Below are 20,218 nucleotides of genomic sequence, written 5' to 3' on the forward strand. Positions count from 1 at the left end.
ATACAATCTCACTGGCTTCTTCAGGAACCTCTTGTTTTAATATTTGATAAAAAAAAAAAAGCTACGCCATGTAATTAAGGAGAAACTCAAAATGTCAATAAACAACATAAACAGAATTTTTGCCAACTTACCACCTGCTGCTGTTCTCAGTTCTCTTGGTGCACCTACTATATGATTAACTCCTTCCATTTCACTGTAGTAGTTCTTCAGTTCTAATATAAAAACATATTTGGAGTATGGTTTCAGATTTGAAATTGTTATTATTCTGTTAAAAGTGACCTGTAATTAAATCAAGTTATCTCATATTTAGTAATAAAGCAATTCTCAAAAAATTAGATTATATATATTAGAAAAAGATATACAAAACTAAGAAGTGTAATTTTGACAGCTTTACAACAAATATAATTATTAACAGTCTTATATGACAGTAAGACACACTGCAAATGTAAACCACACTTCATGTATAAAAGAAAATTACATCTGTCTCAAAAAAATTAGTATTTTGTTCCTTTAGTCTATAGTATATACCTCGACTTCTGCCACAACCTTCATGTTTCTCTAGGAAATATTACTACAACTGATTCCACACTCTAAGCAGGCAACACCTTCATAACATTTGTGCAGCAGCATAATCCTGCCTTTGGAGACCATATTACCACATTATTCTTCAAATATTTGCCCCCTGCCCCCTTTCCCAAACATGACTGACAACCAGAAACATTCTCTCCTATTTCCTCGCATAAAATCTGCACTCTACACAAAAAAGGGGTGAATAATTCTGCATTACAAAATGATTTACATCAGATCAGCTACACTGTCATTCTGTGGTCCTATTATTCAGAAATCCTTGAGACTGTTGAACATGTAAGAAAATCTAAAAATGTATATTTAAAAAAGAACTTGTGCAATTGTTCCTTTCAGAGAGTCTAACTGAAATGGTCTCAACCGTTGTGAAGTTTTCAATTGGAAATTATTACAAAACTTATCACAGGAATTTAAATGCACACATACTAAAATAAAGAGATAATTTCTTGTTTATTATATCCCAGCATTGTGAAAATAACAGTGCTTGCTTACACATATCACAATATGCCACTGAACAGGTGCAAAAGTCTGATTCATGTTATGTGATATTCTTAATAATATGGACATTGATTGGTTTATAAACAAGTCCATGGAGTGGAAAGCTCCTCTTAAACTATACTTCATTAGTAGCCAAACTTGTTATTGTTTCTGGAAAGCTATTGAAAATGTTTGCTCCTGAATAATGGACAATGTTTTGACCAAAGTATGCAGTTTTTGGTCTTTATGTATATTGTTCTTATACACAGTACTGATTCTGTGAACTAAGCTTGAAAGAGAGTTATATTATTTACTATAAATTTCATTAATGGACAAATACAGTGAGAAGCAGTAATAAGGACAAGCAGTTCTCTCAACAAGTTTCTGTAGTACATTCTTGCATTCAAATCATAAATAATTCATTGTGCCTGCTTCAGTCCAAAAAAAAAAAACTTTGCATTGGTGATAAGTTACCCCAAAAAATTGCGTCACATGTGACTGAGGAATGAAAGTAAGCAAACCCTGTCAGCTTCTTTATTTTTACATCACCAATGTCTGACAAAATTTGGATTGGAAGTAAAGATTTATAAAGCCAAACATGAGGCTATAAAAGACTGAACCTCCTTTAAACATTCAAGAGAATGCATTCTCATATGTCACAAAAAATATGCCAACTTGCTTCAAATAATTACTGATACAACCGCATATTTTCCTGACATATCCCCCATCAAGATATTTGTGACACAGTGGTTGGCAATTTGCTCATTGATAGAATCGCTGCTGATAATTTTCTGGTATCTTACAAACCAATCAGAAGTGGACAAAAACATATTTACACTCTCTCTTACTCAGTGCTACAATTTTTAGGCTTTGATTTCTTCATGTGGGGGCTTCATAAAATATAGTGCTGGACCCTCAAAGTCAGAGATAAAATCAACAGTTTTGCCATCTTAATTTGTGTCTTATCATGTACCGGAACCTGATCTGTAGAATAAAGCTCATTTAAGTAATATGTATACTTTTTGCCACTGCAAACTTTAAGTAATATGTTCATGATGATGATGATGATGAAGATATGATTTGTTTTTGTCATTCAACATCTAGGTCTTTAGTGCCAGTACTTCACAAATGTGTCTAAACACCTAACTATATGCAAAGATGAGCTGCTGCTTCTTTTACATAATTTTCTGCTAGTAAATGTTTCCTACCTTGTGAATCAGTGAACATAATCATTTGCAGCTTAATCTTAATAACAAATTTTTATTTTCATTTCTTTTTTGGTGGAATAAATATACAAATCTGCTTACCAGCAATTAAATAAAAACTGGACAAGTGCTACTATCATTTATAAGAATCAATTTCTTTTCACATGTATGGTCATTATTGATAAGCATTGTCCACATTCACTTCATTTTATGGTGTTTAAGAATGCCAGTTTTGTATTTACATGCAATATGACATAGTAAACACAGTGGCTCATTACAGTATTTTCTGTTAATTTCTTTACAGCATTTTCTGTCAATTCCACATACCCAAATTTGATGGTTCACTGTACAGTGTGTGATGAAAGGTATATATTATTACAGCAATAGTTTTCAGTATTTCCATTATAGTCACAGATATAATGTGAAAATGAAGACAATGTACCTGTTTCCTAATCTCCAAATAATCTGCACATGTGCCAACAAATCATCTGTGTGTTTCTCAAATTACACTGTATTCTGAATGCACTAAATTAAATCTGCAGGTGCTCAGTGACTATTAACTGAGAGGGGGACACAAACCACTTCTGAGTTATTTTCATCTATTGTCAGACTTATCATTTAGTACACACAACATTTCTACATAATTTCTTTGCACAAGCAGTTTATCAGTTTATCTAATGAGACTAAATTCCTAGCATGCAAAATTCAGGAAGGATTTTTGGAGTAAAACAGAAATCTTTACTTGCTACATGGCTACATTGATCACTGGACTATATGTTTGGGGAAAAATGCATTATGGATGAAGGTGAAAACACACTTATGAGCCAAAACATTATGATCACCTGCAAGTTGGTTCCTCTTTGGATTGGACAAGTTGATAGTAGCTTTCTGGAGGTATGTGGCACTATGATGTTGCACAAGCCATTATAGCACAATTTTGCCTTGTAATATGGGCAGTTACCTTGCTGGGAGATGCCTCCACTGATGGGAAAGACACCATGTCCTGCTGCCTTGGATTACTACCACAAGTCCAAAGCATGCACAGATGAATGTCCTCATAGTGTAATATTGTCCCCAGCAGCCTGTATCTGTGACACAGTGCATCGTTTGAGCAACTGTTCATCTGGATGATGGTGTATTCAGACACAACCATTGACCTTCTGTAACATGCAATTCATTTGTCTGTGCAACACATTTCCAATGATCCAAAGTCCAATCTCAATTATCCATCACTCACTGCAATCTTAGTTGACAGTGTCATGGGGTCAACATAGGAACATGTAGGAGTCACCTGCAGTGGAGCCTCATGTTCAAAAATGTGCAATGAATGGTGTGTACCAACACACTTGTGCCTGCAACTGCACTGTGCTTTGTGAGATCTGCTACAGATTATCACTTAACCTTTTTTACAGAAAAGGCAAGCCTCTGACTTCCTTGTTGCATGATGAGGCACGAACATCCAACACCTTGCCACCTACTCAGAGTTTCACCATCTTTCAACCACTTTTTGCAGATTCTCATATTAATAGCACATGAACAGCCAACCAGCTTTCCCACTTCCTTCATTCACAGGTGCTGGGCCATAAGCCCTTTGTAAAAGTCACTTACATCAATGAAACCTCCCATTTGTGCCCTTTAGCAGCACTTGAATGATTCCCCATTTGCCTCTGCTATGCTTATATACAGGGTGGTCCAGTGATCGTGACCGGGCCAAATATCTCATGAAATAAGCGTCAAACAAAAGAACTACAAAGAACGAAACTTGTCTAGCTTGAAGGGGGAAACCAGATGGCACTATGGTTGGACTGCTAGATGGCACTGCCATAGGTCAAACAGATATCAACTGCGTTTTTTTAAAATAGGAATCCCCATTGTTTATTACATATTCGTGTAGTACGTAAAGAAATATGGATGTTTCAGTTGGACCACTTTTTTCACTTTGTGATAGATGGCGCTGTAATAGTCACAAACATACGGCTCACAATTTTAGATGAACAGTTGATAACAGGTAGGTTTTTTAAATTAAAATACAGAACGTAGTTATGTTTGAACATTTTATTTCGGTTGTTCCAATGTGATACATATACCTTTGTGAACTTATAATTTCTGTGAACACATGCTGTTACAGCTTAATTACCTGTAAATACCACATTAGTGCAATAAATACTCAAAATGATGTCCGTCAACCTCAATGCATTTGGAAATACATGTAATGAAATTCCTCTGAACAGTGAGTAGTTTGCCTTCCGTAATGTTCGCACATGCATTGACATTGCGCTGATGCAAGTTGTCAGGCGTTGTCAGTGGATCACGATAGCAAACATCCTTCAACTTTCCCCACTGAAAGAAATCCGGGGATGTCAGATCCGGTTAATGTGCAGACCATGGTATGGAGCTTCGAAGACCAATCCACCTGTCATGAAATATGCTATTCAATACCACTTCAACCGCACATGAGCTATGTGCCAGACATCCATCATGTTGGAGGTACATTGCCATTCTGTCATGCAGTGAAACATCTTGTAGTAACATCAGTAGAACATTACGTAGGAAATCAGCATACATTGCACCATTTAGATTGCCATTGATAAAATGGGGGCCAATTATCTTTCCTCCCATAATGCCGCACCATACATTAACCCGCCAAGGTCACTGATGTTCCACCTGTCACAGCCATCATCGATTTTCCGTTGCCCAATAGTGCATATTATGCCGGTTTACGTTACCACTGTTGGTGAATGACACTTCATCGCTAAATAGAACGCATGCAAAAAGTCTGTCATCACCCTGTAATTTCTCTTGTGCCCAGTGGCAGAACTGTACACGACGTTCAAAGTTGTCATCATGCAATTCCTGGTGCATAGAAATATGGCACGGGTGCAATTGATTCTCAACACCGACATTTTTGAGATTCCTGATTCTCGTGTAATTTGTCTGCTACTGATGTGCGGACTAGCCGTGACAAAATTAAACACCTACTTGGGCATCATCATTTGTTGCAGGTCATGGTTGACATTTCACATGTGGCTGAACATGTCCTGTTTCCTTAAATAACGTAACTATCCGGCGAATGCTCCGGACACTTGGATGATGTCATCCAGGATACCGAGCAGCATACATAGCACATGTCCGTTGGGCATTTTGATCACAATAGCCATACATCAACACAATATCAACCTTTTCCATAATTGGTAAACACTACATTTTAACATGGGTAATGTATCATTAAATACCGTCCGCACTGGCAGAATGTTACGTGATACCACGTACTTATACATTTGTGACTATTACAGCGCCATCTATCAGAAAGCGAATCAAGTGGTCCAACTAAAACATTCATATTTCTTTACTTACTTCACGAACATGTAATAAAAAATGGGGGTTCCTATTTTTAAGAAATGCAGTTGATATCCGTTTGACCTATGGCAGCGCCATCTAGCGGGCCAACCATAGCACCATCTGGTTTCCCACTTCAAGCTAGACGAGTTTCGTAGTTTTTTCATTTGATCCTTATTTCATGAGATATTTGGCCCAGTCACTATCAATTGACCACCCTGTATACTTTCCTTACTGCATCAAGTTTCTGCAATGCCACCAGGTGGTATACATTCAATCCTGTGGTGAGCAGTCAGTGTATTACGAGGTACATTCAAGTTCTAAGGCCTCCGATTTTTTTTCTCCGGACTGGAAAGAGATAGAAACATGCGCAATGTTTTAAAATGAGGCTGCGTTCATTGTCAATATGTCCCAGAGATGGCAGCACCGTATGGCAGATGGAATTTTACCGGCAGTGGCGAGAATGAGAACTGTTTTAAATACTTAAAATGGTGACATTTTCCTTACTTCAACAGCTTACAATCATTCGTTTTCTGAATTTGCATGGTGTGAAACCAATTGAAATTCATCGACAGTTGAAGGAGACATGTGGTGATGGAGTTATGGATGTGTCGAAAGTGCATTTGTGGGTGCGACAGTTTAATGAAGGCAGAACATTGTGTGACAACAAACCGAAACAACCTCAGGGTCGCACAAGCCGGTCTGACAACATGATCGAGAAAGTGGAGAGAATTGTTTTGGGGGATCGCCGAATGACTGTTGAAGAGATCGCCTCCAGAGTTGGCATTTCTGTGGGTTCTGTGCACACAATCCTGCATGATGACCTGAAAATGCCACGAATGCTGACGGACGACCACATGGCTGCCCGTGTGGCATGTTGCCAAGCAATGTTGACGCGCAACGACAGCATGAATGGGACTTTCTTTTCATCGGTTGTGACAATGGATGAGACGTGGATGCCATTTTTCAATCCAGAAACAAAGCGCCAGTCAGCTCAATGGAAGCACACAGATTCACCGCCACCAAAAAAATTTCGGGTAACCGCCAGTGCTGAAAAAATGATGGTGTCCATGTTCTGGGACAGCGAGGGCGTAATCCTTACCCATTGCATTCCAAAGGGCACTACGGTAACAGGTGCATCCTACGAAAATGTTTTGCAGAGCAAATTCCTTCCTGCACTGCAACAAAAATGTCCGGGAAGGGCTGCGCGTGTGCTGTTTCACCAAGACAACGCACATCGAGCTAACGTTACGCAACAGTTTCTTCATGATAACAACTTTGAAGTGATTCCTCATGCTCCCTACTCACCTGACCTGGCTCCTAGTGACTTTTGGCTTTTTCCAACAATGAAAGACACTCTCCGTGGCCGCACATTCACCAGCCGTGCTGCTATTGCCTCAGCGATTTTCCAGTGGTCAAAACAGACTCCTAAAGAAGCCTTCACCGCTGCCATGGAATCATGGCGTCAGCATTGTGAAAAATGTGTACGTCTGCAGGGCGATTACATCGAGAAGTAAGGCCAGTTTCATCGATTTCGGGTGAGTAGTTAATTATAAAAAAAAATCGGAGGCCTTAGAACTTGAATGCACCTCGTATTTTGGCTCATCAGTGTAAACTGACTTGAGTTCTATGGCATTACAAGACATGTCATGCACCATACAGAATATCATTTCATGCAGAAATTTTACAGAAATAACTTATGTGCAGTAGTTATACATACCACTTTCCAACAATGAGATAAATGTTTTCTGCAATCGGAGGTTCCATCATCAGTCACCAGTCCATAGTATACTGTGTATTCAATTGTTGCCAGAGAGATATTTTCACAATGAGGGTATCTGTCTGGCTTTGGGAGTTCTAACTTCAGTGTTTTATCTGTACTATTAATTAACTTCACCATGTGCATTGTTTGCATGGGAACTAAACATTCTGGAGCTGTGAGATATAAACACAACAATGTTAACTGAAATACATGTCATACAGTTTGATAATGACAATAATGGGCTATTAAAATAACTCCTTAATTAGATTTTTTAAAGTGCTAGATGAACATATCAGTTATTCACAGCAAGATAATCATATGTTATGTGAATCCAATACACAAATTTTACATTGTGGGATAACATACAGAATAAATTCAGCGCAAGTGTAATTTACAACAGAATTATACAGGGAAGACTACACAGGTCACAACATCCCCACATGATACACATTCCTCGGTTCAGACTGCATAAACTCTAATATTCTGGCACTCCAGCAATATGAAGACAGACTCAGAGAATTTCTATAGCTCCTATTTCTGGTTTTGGCATTGCAACTATAGGGCTTATGGCAATGTTATGGGGATGGAAGTCAGTCCTCTATCAGAAATAGTTATCCAGCATGGCAGGCATATCAACCAGTTGATATTTTGTAACTGAAACCATAGGTTTGCCAAGACTCAAAAGTAGCCACTTCAGCACTTTCTGTACCTGCATTTTGATTTTGGAACATTGTTGGTGAGTATGTTACTGTGTCAGCCAATTATGACTTTTCTCATCTATACTAATTTAGGCTCACATTACTTGTAGTCATAATGCTCCATTACTATTGTGATTTTGACAATCAGCTTGGTGTCAACCTTGGTTTTGCAATCACAAATTTGTTCTAACTTATGCACCCCCTTAGTTCCCAAATGTGAGGGAGAGAGTAGTTTTTCACGTACATACAGTACATTGTATGTTATATGATCTGGAGCCCAGAAGATAGTGCATTTACATATGAAACTACACTGGTTGCTTAGCTGATGAGGTAGTTGATTTGTTTCCCAAAATTTTACATAAAATATAATGACTGCACATTGATGATGAAAGTATGCAGATTTAGTAATATATTCTAATAGATATTTAGGATAAATCCATTATCAAGCAGCCTACTGAGACCCATCCCTATTACCACAGCTTTCATGGCCAAATGTTTTGTCTCACATTCTTATGTTGCATCCTGTCATTTTGTCCATATGCAGCACTTTCCAACACATTTTGTTTAGTGTCACATTTAGCACATTTCAGTCAGCCCGCTTCACATTCTTCAGACTCCTATCACTAGTTTTCCATAGTTTTTTCTCATCACAGAGACATCACTAGCCCCCTAGTGGCAATGTCTGAAGCATCTTGTACAAGTCTCCTTTCCCTCACAACTGCTTACTATTTTATATTGCAACATTTTATATGATAAACACCTTGTATGGGGCTTCTAACAGGTAAGTTCTTTTCTTTCCCTTTCCTATTCATTTTAGCTAACTTCTAACACTTGTCCAGTCCGTATGCCTATAGACTGGCTCATTTGCTAATTTTCTTTTTGATTCTGTACAATTTTTATACTCATATTTACTGTTTCTTCTGTGGTACATTGTGAATGCATTTCAAGGACTCATATTCATCAACATAGTTATATCTACTTACTCCATATGAACCAAACATAGTTACATCTATTTACTGTGTGTGAAACAGTTACACATGTAAATGTTGGTAATGACTTTAATAACAATTTGGATGTTCATACTGCAACTCCAAATGTAATATCAGTGCCATATAAAAGAAATAGGTGGTTGTTATTTTTCAAATGGCCTACAATGTAATTACAATGCCTGACAGCAAAAGTGAAGCACCCAGAAGATGTGTTCAGATGTCAATGTCACTTCATACACATACACACCACTGGTTCATATGTCAATGACGGGCACAAGGGCACATTAGTGTTGTTCACGTTTAGTGTTGTTACCAGGCCTGGTAAAGTGTATAAGGGATGTGAACAGTGTCAGGTGCTCAGTAATCATTGTGAAGGACATGGAGATGCCATGTACTCATATGAATCAATATTTCCAGCACCTGACAGAATTTGAAAGGGGCCTCATTGTGGATCTCCATTTTGTTCGCAGGTCAAATCGCACAGTATCTAGATCTGTGGAGCATTTGGATGTGACAGCGGCCCAACGTTGGACTGCATAGGAAGAAGAACATCAGAATCTGTTCACAAGTAGTGGACTCCCTATAACATTCTGTAACACCCTGAACCATTAGTCAGATAGTAGTAGCAGCTGGACTAGGGAATTACCATCCCACGTGTAGGTTGACGTTAACACCGCAACACAAATGACTGTATTTGCAGTGGTACCACGACTAGGAAACATGGATTGCTGATGAATGGCATCAGTGATGAATCATCATTCTGCACTACCCCACAGATGTCTGTTGTTGGCAAGCATGGGAGTGAGCTGGGGAGAGGTGCCAGTATGCTTTGGAGAAGCATAGTGGTGTTACTTCAGGTGCCGTAGTGTGGGAAGCCATCAGGTACAACTTCAAGTCATTACTGGTAGTGCTTGAGGGAACTCTGACGGCACAGCAGTAAGTCATGGACATCTTGTGTCATCACGTGTCACCCATGTGACAGTATTGTGATGCCATTTTTCAACAGGACAGAGCTTGTCCACAATACATATGTGTCTATGAACTGTGTGCAGTATGTTGAGGTACTGCTGAAACCAGCAAGATCCCAAGATATGTCCCTGATGTAAGCTTCATCTTAGTGACAGCGTCCAGGATTTCAAGAACCAGTTACAACAGTTGTGGGCCAGTTAGCCTCAGAAGATTATACAATGGATTTATGATACCCATCCCAACTGAATCAGTGCATGCATCTAGACCAAGGTGTGCAATGTCATAGTGATAAGTGGGCTCATACTGCCAGGATCTTCATAAATTTAATGCAGTTTTAAAATCACTAAAATAACATCACATTCCCTCTCAACTTATGAAGTTTCATTTGATTTCTTTCTCCCCTTTTGAGTGCTTTACTTTTTGTGTCAAGCAGTGTATTTAAACCAAATCATAATCAATTCAAAGTATGAAAATTAAGTGTTCTTTTTGTTGTACTTACATGGAAATGGTTGCAAATGAGATCCAAGGGCAATTATTTGCTGGACACCAAACATATCAACTGATTTTACTTTGTCAGTTGTAGCTGCCCTTGTCAAATCATCCAAATCTTTAACAGCAGAGTACACTCGCCCTTCAGTTGCATTAGACCAGTATACAAACTTATGATCCACAGTCAGTGATGTTGGTGGCAGTCCTTTTCAATGAGGAAAATGGAAAAAAGCATGGTTATTAGATAAGAAGCATGGTCAAACTATTTGCAAAATGAGTTATACACTTTACACAAGGTGCCTCTTGTTGTGTATTCCAACAAGTACTTTGTAACATAGCATTGCAATTACATGAATTTCTTATTACTTGTTGCTGCTTTTCTTACACTGTACTTACCATTTTCGAAAATTTTGAAATATCTGAAGTTGTGGAAAGATGGATATGCAAACAGTTTTGTTTAAATTTGAAAAAAAAAAAGCTGAAACTGACACCAAATTAAGAATTATACAAAAATTTGGGTTGGTTATCATTGTGTGGTAGTATAGCAACAAATGAATGAGTAAAGCAATCCATGATGTTAAGCAAGCAATCAGTGACTGTACTATTGTTGAACTTTATAAAGGACACATCAGTATAGTCCAAAAGTCGAAATGAACATGAAAGTTCACTCCTCTTCTTTTAAATTATACGCAATAAGGAGATGCAATAGTGCAGGTACTGGACTTGTTTCAAGAATAATGAAGTTTAAATCCCCCTCCTCCCATCAAGATTAAAGTTTCTGGTGGTAACTCAACATTCCTGTAAATTATGGGCTGGTGGTATATAGGCATGGAGTTGACATCTGACAGTGTCCCAGATATAAATCCTCATTCTACCATCAAGATTAAAGTTTCCAGTGGTTCCTCAAAATTCCCATAAATTATGTTCTGGTGGTTTGTGGGCATGGAGCTGCAGTTGAGGCAAATGTTACGGTCAAGACATCAATGTGAATTCACTGTCATGCTCCTCAAACCACTGTACCATGTTTCTGGTCTTGTGATGTGGCAGTTATCCTGCTAGAAGATTCCATCACCATCTGGGGAGACATAATGCATGAAGGGAATCAGATGGACTGCAATAATTTTCATGTAGTCCACTGCTGTGAAGGTGTCTTCAATTACTATCATTGGTCACAAAGAAGCCCAGGTGAATGCCCCTCACACCTGTGGTGTAGAGCGCCATAAATATCGATATTTGTTCTGTGCGTAAGTGTGCTATCTTTGAGGAGAGGGCTTTGGGCAGGATGTTGGACGCTAACGGCAGTTAGCCTCTGGACTTGTATCTGTGTAGAAGCTAAGTGTGAATAAATCTGTATCTGAGAGAATTCTAGTTGTTTACCTACAACTATTCCATATTCCATCACTGGTGACCCCGACGTGCAGTTAATTTCAGACCACAGCTCCTCTCTCCAACCGGTACACTCTACTTTCCCTGGCATATCTGACTTAGTGTGGTGTGATGAATCAACTGGTACATTGCGGCCATTCATTCCTAAGCCCCTTCAACGCCAGGTCTTTGACAAACTACGCACATTAGCACACATCGGTGTCAAAGCTTCCACCTGTCTGGTAGCTGAACGGTTTGTCTGGAGAGACATGCGCCATGACTGTCCGTGAGGGAATATGGAATAGTTGTAGGTAAACAACTAGAATTCTCTCAGATACAGATTTATTCACACTTAGCTTCTACACAGATACAAGTCCAGAGGCTAACTGCCGTTCCATCTCATAGTAAAAACAAAGGAAATAGTGGTTGCTGGTGATTTTAATGTGGATTTACTGAAAAGCTCTGTCAGTGAACAATTATTGCTGTCAGTAACACTATCATTCAATTTAGCTCCTACTGTGAATTTGCTACTAAGATATGTAAATGATCTGAGACTGCTATTGTTAATATCTTTGTAGACAAATTAAGGAAAACAGTCACATCACGAAACCAATATAGTAAATGGGCTATCAGATCATGACATGCAGCATCTTGTGTTAAATGTTGAAACTTGTAAGGATAAAAAATCTGTTAAATCTGAGTACAGGAGAGTAATAAATAAGTCAAAAATTGAGTAATTCAGGAAATTGCTCAAAGACATGAACTGGATAGATGTTTACAATACGTCTGGCTCAAATTAAAAATACAAAGCATTCATTTATAAAGGTGCCTCCACTTTTGAAAATTGTTTTCCCCTAAAGGTAACTCAAATCACACAGAAGTCATAAAATAAACTGTGGATTACATAAGGAATAAAGATACCATGCAGGACAAAAAGGAGACTGTATGTACTATCTAGGAACAGCTTTGACATTAGAACTGTAATGTATTACAAAGAATACAGCAAAATATTGAAGCAAGTAATCCAGAAATTGAAGCAGTTTTATTATGAGAAAAAGATAATTACATCTGGCAACAAAATAAAACTGTATGGGATATAGTGATTACAGAGACAGGTGGGGCCAAAAAGCCTGTCCAGACTGCAATCTCTGTGTATGAAGATAGGCCAGTAAATGAACGTTAACGCGCCGCCGACAGAGCATACTCCGCCAGGCAACGTGAGCTCCGTGCACTGCATTCTGGACGTGACCGCACTAAGACGCTTTCTGATGCCACGCCCTTGTCTGGTGCTGCTAATAACAAATTTGTTAAACTAGCCGCCCTGCCTGCACCTTCAACTCCCCGCAACGACAGTGCATCGGCCTCTGTGGAAGACTCTGGGGCACATACTCCGTCACCTAGCAACTACCCACAGGAGCACAGGCCCACCCAACCTTACTGTTTCTTCCACGCGAGATTCGGGGAGCAAGCTCGCAAATGCCAGTCACCATGTTCTTACCCAAACTCCAACCGCAGGTAGGCTACGGTGCCACCTCCTGTGATGTAAACAATGGGCACCATCCCACGTTGCACTCTGTTTTGGACAATAACAGTAAGTGTGGTCGAGTCTATGTCCGTGATTTACGATCAGGTGTATGTTTTCTGGTAGATACTGGCGCAGACGTCTCTTTGCTGCCAGTTCGCCTAGCAACCAATAAAGTGCAACCACACAAAACAGTACTTTGTGCAGTGAACTTGTCTACCCTACAGTGTTCGGGTTCCACTTTGTATACAGTGAAACTTTCGCCCGAGTGCAAGCTGGAGTGGACGTTTCTAGTGTCAACAATTGAAGAACCTATTCTCGGAATTGACTTCCTCAAGCACTATCAGTTGTCACTAGATTTTGTGCAAAATACTGTGTTTTAACCCCCCCCCCCCCTTAACAAACATATTCCTTTCGCTTCGCCGAGTGACAGTTCGGCTAACACCAAACATGTGTGCTGTGCTAAGAAGTGTGTAAACCTATCCTTGGAGCTGCAATCTTGGACAAACAAGTGGCTAGTGGAGTGCGCCAAGTCTTCGAAGTTGCGGATGGAACATACGGAAATGCTGCTGCATCTCCGTGACATACACCACGAGTTGGCCTCCACACAACAACGCCTCGCGGCACTACAAGCAGACGACTCGTCGGCTACAGACAAGGTCAGTCCATGCCAATCTGGTGTTAATGACAATGTTGTGAACTCTGTAAACTGTGTCAGCACCCCCTTTTGTAATGATAGGGTATGCCTGAGTGCTCATGCTCCTTGCGTTCCGAATGGACAATTAACTTGCCAAGCTCAAATGGCTCTGAGCACTATGGGACTCAACTGCTGAGGTTATTAGTCGCCAAGCTCATGGCAATGAACTACGGCCATCTGCTGTTCGGCCACGCCCATTCGTGCCTACAGTGCTCGTAGCAGCACAGCCCGCTACCAAGAACCAGTGTACCAACCTCGCCCATGTTAACACGTGTGCGGCTTTTACGCAGCCTACGAGCGGGTGGCACACCTGTACTTCCGTGCCCTCAGCGCCACAGCTTGGCCCGTCCGCCACTGCCTGCTCTGCTTCACGGACATCTGACTGTCATGCCGCGCCATGTATTGCAGTAGTCACTAATGGCACAGTTCATCGGTTACATCTAACCGATGGGCCACCCATATCGCAATGCCCACGCCGCCTCAAGCCGGAATTTATGAAAATTGCAAAAGAACAATTGGACGATCTTTACAAAAGGGAATAATTGAACCTTCTACTGGTTGCTGGGCTAGTCCTATCCTGTTTGACCAAAAGAAAGACGGTACTTGGCATATGGTCGGAGACTATAGGCGTTTAAATGCCCGCACCATCATTGATAAATATCCGGTCCCACACATCACAGACTTCAATCATGCGCTCGCAGGTGCAAAGTACTTCTCTGTTTTGGACTGTAAGCACGCATTTCACCAGATTCCTATGGCTCCAGAGGATATTGAAAAGAGTGCCATAACCACTCCCTTCGGGCTGTTCCAATACAAATTTATGCCGTTTAGGTTGAAAATTCGCCCCCCAAACGTCGCAGCGTTTCATCAATCAAACTTTATCCCATCTAGACTTTTGTTTCGTATACATGGATGACATATTGGTTTTTGCTTCTACTTTGGAACAGAGTGAGGAGTGTGTTCAAGTTGTGACAGATATTTTAGCAGCCGCTGGTATTGAACTGAACAATAAAAAGACTCAATTGCACCAGTCATCCGTCACATTCCTAAGTTATGTTGTGTCATCGGACGGTCTGACACCACCACAGGACAAGATCAAGCCTGTTCTCGAGATGCTACTCCCTCAGACCTATAGGGAATTATACAGGTTCATCAGAACAGTTAATTATAACTGGAAACATTTGCCAGCTGCTTCTGCGGTGCAGGCTCCTCTCACAGATGCTCTCGCTGGCCCACAAACTTCTGGCACCTGCCAGGTACCATGGACACCAGACATGGACAAGGCATTTAATGAACTCAAACAGCTGTTGGCCTCTGCTGTCACTATTGCTCACCCACGGGTGGATGCCACAATGTTTATCACTACTGACGCTAGTGACAATGCTATCGGCGCAGTACTGAGTCAGACATACAACGATGTTACAACCCCCCCTGCAGTTTTTCTAAAAAAAGCTAAACAACGCGCAGAAGAAATACTCAGCATTCGACAGAGAATTACTTGCAGTTTATGAGGCCATAAGACACTTCAGAACTGATGTTGAGGGACGAGATTTCTATGTGCTCACTGATCACAAGCCGTTGGTTCCTGCCATAAAAAATCCTGCGGCTGATCCGCCCCCACGACGCTTTCGTCACATCGATTACATCTTGCAATTTACAAATGACATTCACTACATCTGAGGAGCGGACAATGTGGTCGCTGATTTTCTCTCACGTGTTGGTGCTGTCACAACCTTAATTGACTTAACGGACCTACCTCGGTTGCAATCGGCAGACCCCGATACCATGCAGTTAATTTCAGACCACAGCTCCTCTCTCCAACTGGTACGCTCTACTTTCCCTGGCATATCTGACTTAGTGTGGTGTGATGAATCGACTGGTACGTTGCGGCCATTCATTCCTAAGCCCCTTCAATGCCAGGTCTTTGACAAACTACGCACATTAGCACACCCCAGTGTCAAAGCTTCCACCCGTCTGGTAGCTGAACGGTTTGTCTGGAGAGACATGCGCCGTGACTGTCAGTGTTGGGCAAGGGCATGCATGGTGTGTCAACAGAACAAAGTTTCTGGGCACACTTCTCCACCCCTTGGCTGTTTTTCCCAACCGCCAGGCCGGTTTCACCATGTTCATGTCGACCTCGTAGGCCCTTTGCCCCCCTCCAAGGGTTTCCGTTACTTGTTCACAGCTGTTGACAGGATGACTCGGTGGGCTGAGGCTGTGCCTATTCCAAACATTACCTCTGAGACAGTAAGTTGAGCATTCTTAGATTCGTGGATCTCTAGATTTGGCTCACCTGTTTACCTCACCACTGACCAGGGGCGACAATTCGAGTCTTCAGTTTTCTCTGACTTATGTAAAATGTGTGGTATTGTCAAAATTCATACTTCTGCATACCACGCCCAAAGCAATGGGCTTGTTGAGCGATGGCATCACACCTTAAAGTCTGCCCTGCGTTGCCATGACTCACTATGGACAGAGGCACTGCCCTTCGTGCTTCTTGGCCTTCGTGCGACTTTCAAGGAAGACCTCAAGGGTTTTGTAGCCGAGTTTGTGTATGGCCAACCTCTGGTTTTGCCTGGAGAATTAGTCACTCCGACCCCACTTCATCAGCCCTCTGAACTCCCTTCACTTCTCGAGCGGGTGCGCTTGCACTGCAGCAAAATTCAGCCGCCACCTCCGGCTGCTCATACACCTTCACGCGTGTACGTACCGCACACGCTAGACTCTTGTGAGTACGTGTTTCTCAGAGACGACTCAGTCAAAGCCCCTCTTCAGTTGCCCTACACAGGTCCTTACAAGGTCGTCAAACGCTCTGAGAAAAATATGGATCTCCTCATAAAAGACTCTGTAGCCACGGTCTCACTCAACCGAGTAAAACCAGCTTTCATTGAGCCTCAGGTGAACCTCCCTGATTCTGCCCCTATTTCTCCCACTCCTGCTTCGAGCAGCCATCCATCTTCCCACACCATGCATTTGGGTATTGATTCTCCACAGCGTGCTTCTCTGCCGAGCACTGCTCCTTCTCCGCGTTCATCTAATTCGAGTGGCCAATCTTTTCGGGGCTTCACTCCTCACAGCCCTCGCAGTCGAACTGCCAACCACTCGGATTCTACCATTGTGTTACCATCTTCATGTGACAGCTCTTTGTCACACCATTCAATCCATGCTGGCTCCTCGTTGCCTTCGGTCATGCTCCCTCATCTGTCAGCTGATCGCCCGAGGTTGTCTCCTGCGCAGTCCAGTGCACCTGCCACCCCCCTCTTAGCAGATGCTTCCCCCCTGCCATGGCTTTCCCACACCTCCCTGCCTCCCTACTACTGCTCGTACAGGTGCCATCCAAGAATTCACAACACATGTGCACCCTGATGACATACATAAATTATCTGTTGTCGTAGATGGCGATATGGTGTGTGTGGTACTCGCGTGTGACAATATTGAGGGAGGAAGTGCAAAATCTCGTACGGTGCGCCGCTTTAAATTGAGCAGAAGTGCTGCATGTGGCAATTTGCGTGCCTTTGTTAGGCCTTCTGGCAAGGTGATTCTCTGCCTGCTGGCTGACTAAGTGCTACACTTCCACTCCAGGATGGGACGTCGACTTTAGCCGCCGGCGTCGCTTGCTGACTTCACCGTCGACATACCGGGTTTCACCCCCTGGTCTCCTACCAGTCGACCGCTTCTGCCTGACGCAGAAGAACTGTGCGTTACCTTCCTAACTTCTCACCCCCCCCCCCCTCATTCATAGGGGCGTACTCCATACTGTGCAGGGGGGGGGGGGGGCTATGTGGCATAGAGCGCCATAAATATCGATATTTGTTCTGTGTGTAAGTGTGCTATCTTTGAGGAGAGGGCTTTGGGCAGGATGTTGGACGCTAATGGCAGTTAGCCTCCGGATTTGTATCTGTGTAGAAGCTAAGTGTGAATAAATCTGTATCTGAGAGAATTCTAGTTGTTTGCCTACAACTATTCCATATTCCCTCACACCCTAACACAGCCTTCACCAGCCTGAAAATGTGGCAAAGTGCATGTTTCAAGTAGCTGTTTGTCTGGATGATGGCATATCTAGACACAACCACTTGACCCCATGTAACAACAAACAAGAGTCACCCAACAATTAACACATTTCCATTGATCCATGGCCCAAATTTGATGATCCCATGCTCACTGCAATTTTGAAGGCTGATGTTATTGGGTAAACATGGGAACATTTACACATCATCTGCTGCAGAGTCCCATGTTCACCAATGTGCACTGGACGGTGTGTTCAGAAACACTTATGCCTCCTCTAGAATTCTACACTATAATTAGATCTGTCACGGATCACCATCTACCCAGTTTTAGAGGGCATACAAGCCTTTGACCTCCATGTTCTGTGATGAGGTCTGGACATCCAACACTTTGTTAAGAACTTGTGGTTTCACCATCCTGTAACCACTTTCCATAGATGTTTACGATAGTAACGCCTGAACTGCTGACCAGCTCTGCTACTTCCAAGACAGTCATTCCAAGGTGCCAGACCAAAACAAAATACCAACTCTCAAAGTTGCTTATTTCAGTGGATTTATCTATTTGCAGCTGTTACATTCCCAGAATTATTCCCCATTCATCTCTGCTGTGTGTTATGCACTTCCCTTACCATGTCACATGCCCACGCTGTCACCAGGTGTCATTCAGTCTTGAGGTAGGCAATGGTCATAATAATTTGGCTTATCCATGCTCATTACAACATGGAGCTTGATTTACTGAAAAGATTGTTCTTCACTCCTCTAGTGGAAAAGTGCTGTTACTTTTTTGAAGAATTCATGGATGACAATTTCACAGTTTGAAATTGTAGACCATGTGGAGCTGTATCACAATAAGGTTTGTAAAATTTTTGTATAGCTCTGATAAAAATATATCGGTGTCTATCATGAGATGTCTCCTGTACAACAAGTCAAAGAATTTGAAAATTTTATACAATGAAATGAATAAATTACATTTCTTTGTGTCCAGGCACCACTTATGGAGTGTTGCACACATAATTTTTACACTAGTGTTAGCTGTTCTGCTACAAAAATAAGAAAAAAAAAACATACCTGCTTTTCCATGTGTGGCATTCACAATTACTGTGCAATTACAGCCATCAATATCTGATGTAAATATCTGGTTTTGCCAACCATCTACCCAAAAGATTTTTGGATTTATGAAGTCTGCTGGATCAACTGTCATTGCTTTCCCCAAAATAGGATTACCAGAACAGTTACAGTAATCACTCTGAAAATTCTGCCTCCTGCAAGTAAAATGAATAAACAACTCATGTTGTACCAATAAATGAAGGATGCATAAAAAATTTAATGACAGTTATTTTGAGAGCTTGAATAGGTCCAGATTACAATATGAGAATTTCATATATTATAGTTCTTCTAACCTCCTTCTCTTTTTATTCACTGAAAAGAATGGTTCAACATGGGTTCCATCTACTCGACTTCTCATGAGACTGCTGATAGAACTCCTGTTAATCTCAATCCAGTAGAGTGAACTGCCAACAGAAGAAAGTGTAATAAGTACTGTGCACAATGTCTATTAAGTTGTATTAATAATAAGTAAGAAATAACTACACCAAACTATCGGTACCTTCTGGTTAAATAAGTAAGTTTCTTAGCCACTGTGATTAGTGAGAGTACCTTTTAGTCTCTCTTTCAAAACATCTTAAACATATTTTGCTTTATCTGTGGTTCTACTCAACTTTGTAGATGCAAAACTGTAGATGTAGCCAAGTGAAAAGTATTCATCTCTTATTAACATAAGGCTATATCTTTCTACAGAATTTAGATATCCATTACCAAATTTATAAATTATTTATTTACGAAGACATACCCACAATGTTGTTGATTTAGCATTGTCAGTTATTATCCAGATCATCATGTAATTTACTCTAAAAAAGCTATTTTTCTGTAAATTACATGAATACATTCTTGTAAGTGGGGACAATGATATGGGATAGTTTGTTGAGCTGTCTATTTAACCACCATTACTGCATAAGAGACATAGAACTGCAGATTCAGAACTCAAATGATGTATTGATGACTACTTTTCTCTATTTTACTCTGTTCAGTAAAACTGATTTTGTGGAGACAATGTATGACTG

General features: G+C 41.0%; 1 protein-coding gene across 1 annotated transcript in view; it reads right to left on the reverse strand.

Annotated features, from left to right (window-relative positions):
- The window catches only part of LOC126248295 (proto-oncogene tyrosine-protein kinase ROS), a 587,002-nt gene that overhangs the window by 103,165 nt on the left and 463,619 nt on the right, over positions 1-20,218 (reverse strand). Inside the window, exons 22-26 of the mRNA XM_049949160.1 lie at positions 19,499-19,609; positions 19,167-19,360; positions 10,521-10,715; positions 7,324-7,538; positions 132-279 (exon numbers count right to left, since the gene is read on the reverse strand). Of these exons, the coding sequence (XP_049805117.1) occupies positions 132-279; positions 7,324-7,538; positions 10,521-10,715; positions 19,167-19,360; positions 19,499-19,609 (863 nt within the window). The remainder of the gene's footprint in view (positions 1-131; positions 280-7,323; positions 7,539-10,520; positions 10,716-19,166; positions 19,361-19,498; positions 19,610-20,218) is intronic.

This window comes from Schistocerca nitens, chromosome 3, assembly GCF_023898315.1.
Source record: "Schistocerca nitens isolate TAMUIC-IGC-003100 chromosome 3, iqSchNite1.1, whole genome shotgun sequence".
Lineage (NCBI taxonomy): Eukaryota > Metazoa > Arthropoda > Insecta > Orthoptera > Acrididae > Schistocerca > Schistocerca nitens.